This window comes from Camelus bactrianus, chromosome 15 (assembly GCF_048773025.1).
Source record: "Camelus bactrianus isolate YW-2024 breed Bactrian camel chromosome 15, ASM4877302v1, whole genome shotgun sequence".
Lineage (NCBI taxonomy): Eukaryota > Metazoa > Chordata > Mammalia > Artiodactyla > Camelidae > Camelus > Camelus bactrianus.
In genome coordinates, this window is record NC_133553.1 from 66,592,579 (window position 1) to 66,596,020 (window position 3,442).

At 61.8% G+C, this 3,442-nt stretch overlaps 1 protein-coding gene across 1 annotated transcript; it reads right to left on the reverse strand.

Moving 5' to 3' along the window:
* Positions 1-238: 238 nt before the first annotated feature.
* EGR4 (early growth response 4) lies at positions 239-2,925 on the reverse strand. The gene is made up of 2 exons (XM_045523179.2): positions 2,464-2,925; positions 239-2,062 (listed from the first exon to the last, which is right to left on the reverse strand). Exons 1-2 carry the CDS (start codon positions 2,906-2,908, stop codon positions 747-749), a joined length of 1,761 nt encoding a protein of 586 aa, XP_045379135.2. The 5' UTR covers positions 2,909-2,925; the 3' UTR covers positions 239-746.
* Positions 2,926-3,442: the final 517 nt, after the last annotated feature.

Consider the following 3,442-nt stretch of genomic DNA (forward strand, 5'->3'; position numbering starts at 1 on the left):
AACACCTTGAATCCTTAGGTCAGCTGTGATTAAATTCATTCCTTAATTCAGTACCTATTTATTGAATGCCTACTACGTGCCAGAGTGCCTGACAGTAGGTGCGTAATGGCTCTATGAGCATGAGGATCTTCTTTCTCTTCTGGCACATACTCTCCTGTAGGAGTAATTGGGGGGTGGGGGTAGGAAATGGTCAGGAGCTTGGATGGCAGATTCAGTAAGCTTTTAGCACAATAATTTTAATTGCAAAAATAAACAGTTTTGTCAACTGCTTGAGAGTAGCGTCTGCTTTACAAAAATTAACAACAACAAAAAGGAAATAACCCCAAAGCAAAACATTACAACCAATGGCTGCTGAAAACGACATTGCTGTACAAAATCCCGCGCGAGACCAGCTCGGCGCTGCCCCAGCCTATCTCTGGGGGGCTAGGAGAGGGCGTGGGGCGTGCGCCAGTTACAGAAGATTGTCAAGTCCCAAGGAAGTGCCTGCTCAGTGGGTGGCCTGAGAGAACTTCCCTCCAAAGCGCGGCTGACTCGGGAGATGGCACCAGGACCGCGGGAGCTGTCCACGGAGCTGGTGCTGAACGGGGAGTGTGCGGCGGGCGCTTCTAGGGAACTGGAAGCGGGACCAGAGGCCGGCCTCAGGGCGTGCCGGGAAGAAGTGGGAAGAGGAGCGGGGCGGTGGGGCGGGCCAGGTTTTCTTGTGCGCGCCGGGCGGCGGCGCCCCAATCTACAAACCCATTTCACTCTCACAGGGCAGCGAAGGAGAGGCCCAACGAGTAAAAGCCAAGGCCCTTGAGCCGCTCCTCGGCGCGCGCCTTCTGCTTGAGGTGCACCTTGCTGTGCCGTTTCTTTTCATCGCTGCGCGCGAAGCGGCGGCCGCACACGTCGCAGGCAAAGGGCTTCTCGCCCGTGTGGGTGCGCACGTGTGTGGTAAGGTGGTCGCTGCGGCTGAAGTTGCGGAGGCAGATGCGGCACTGGAAGGGCTTGTGGCCCGTGTGGATGCGCAGGTGGCGGTTGAGCTCGTCGGAGCGCGCAAAGCTGCGTACACAGCTCTCCACCGGGCAAGCAAAGGCCTTGGCATGTGGCCGAGGGCAGAAGCAGCGTGCGCTGCACTTGCCGCCCCGGCGCCCCTTGCGCCGCGCCTTAGCTGGGGGTAATTGGGCCGGCGGCGGCGGTGCAGGAGGTTCAGGTACGTCACTGCTCCCGGGGATGTCCGCCACCAGAGGTTTCGGGAAGTCCGCCGCGGAGCTGCGGAGGCCCAGCGGGGAAAGCTGAGGCTGCGTACCATCTAGAAACTCTCCGCCTTCGCCGCTACTCCCTCCCTCCCCACTAGGAGGGGTCAGGAGCCCTGGGAGGCCCTCGGTCCCCTCCCCTAAGTCACCCGGAGCCAGCGGGAAAGCGTCGTAGGCCCCCGGGGTGTACAGTCTGCTGGCAGGGCCAGCCGTCAGCTCCGCGGGGCAGCTAATGGACAGCAGGTCTTCAATCTTGGTCCCTATCTGGGGGAAACGGGCCTCCGGGGCGGCCTGGTAGCCTCCCTGTGGCCCACAGCTCCCTGGAGCCCCTGCTGAGAGCAGCTCCCATGGAGCATAGGGACCTTTGAAGGCAGAGGCAGCGTCCAGCGCTGGAGAAGCCGGAGGAGCCCGGAGGCCTGGCTTGACGTCGGGTGGGGAGAGATGAGGCTCGTACAGGCACTGTGAGGGGACGCCTGCCGAGGGCGAGGCCTCCCAAAACGCCTCTGGGAAGGCTGCAGCGCCCAGATCCGGGGAGAAGAGGTCCGGCAGACCCGGCAGCAAGGCGTCGGGGCCTGCGGGAAAAGAGGCGTCCAGCGGAGAACGGGATGCTGCCGCCTCAGCACCCGGGAAAGGTGCCAGGCCTAGGATGCCCGACATGAGGTTGAAGAGTGCCTCCGGGTCGTGCGGGTGTTCGGGTACTGCCTGGATGAAGAAGCTACCACTGTAGCTGAGGCCAGGAGGGGGCGTGGGCGCAGGGCCTTCCAGGAAGCAGGAGTCGGCTAAGTCCCCCCCGGCGCCGCAGCTGCCCAAGGCCCAGCTCAAGAAGTCACCTGCTGAGGAGGGAGCAGGAATCAGCTCCGCGCACATCAAAAGTAGTGCCTCGGAGCCCACAGCCCCTACCCAAGAAGCTCTTAGTGCTCACTGACTGACACAAAGTGCCTTCTGCACATTTTGATCCAGCCGGAGACGGCATACGCCCCAAGATGCACATACAAACATGCACACGCAAAACACACGTGCACAGGCAAAAGGACGCCTTGATACAAGCACAGGTTCCTGCAGAGGCGCTGGCGGCCCTGTGGGGGTGGGATTGGGGGTGCGCACCACAGGACCCCCAAATCTCCTACCGCCCCTACCCCCACAGCTCCAGCGTCCCAGTCCCTGCTTGTTCTCAGGCACCGTGCGTCCCCGCACTGAGCCGCCGTCTGATCACCCCTAGCCGCTCTCTTACCTCCGGGATAGCCAGCGGCTGCGGGTGGGTCCCTGGCGGGCAGCCGGGGCAGTTCGGTGCTGGGTTCGGAGCAACAGCCCTCGGTGGACTTCACCAGGAGCGCGTCGGGGCCGGAAAACTCGCTAAGGTGGAGCATGGCTCGGAGGCGGCTGCGGGGCTCCAGGGGCCTCGCCCGCTGGGCTTGGGGGCGCGCGGATGGCAGGGAGGCCGGCAGTCGGGGCGCCCGGCGCCTCGCAGACACAGATGCCCAGGCTCCTGGCTCCGGGCTCTCACCTCTGGGAAAGGGGTAGGGGGAGCGAGGCTCCCTCGCTCGCCGGGACTGGCCTCGGGTGGCGGCTCCTCGCCTCTCCAAAGCGCAGCCGGGCTCCCCCAACCCGCGGCCCCCCCACTTATATAGCAGCGGTGGCGCTGGCTCAGGGCTTCCGACTCCCCGGGCTACTGCCATTTCGGGAGGCCCCGGCCCTGCCGCCGTGACGTAAATGCCCAAACATGGACACAGGATGTGTGCCGGGGACTCCCGAAAAGGAAAACTCGGCTGTGACGTCGTCGCCACCGCCGCCGCCGCCGGGCCCGCGCCGCTGCGTGCGCGCGCGCTCCCCGAGCGTGGAGCCCCGTGCGCGCCGGGGCCGCGCTGCGCCGTGTGGGGCCAGATACCCAGTAAGTGCCCTTCCCTGAAGACCTAGTGGACTTAGGATTCCACAGTTTGCGGTTTGAATCATCTCCCTGCCACCTACTAGCTGTCATTGAATCTCCCTGAGCGTCAGTTTCCTCACCTGTGAAATGGAGATATGTATATCTACTTCATAAATTTGCTGTAAAGAGAAATGGGGTTAGAGGATATGAAGTTCTAGGCACAGGGGCACTCAATAAACCATAGAGATTATTGCTGTTATGTATAATTTGCTCATATCTGTGTGCTTTTCATTTTCTTAATAGTTTTTTTTTCAGTTTGTTCTGGAAAAAATAACTTACTTTAATT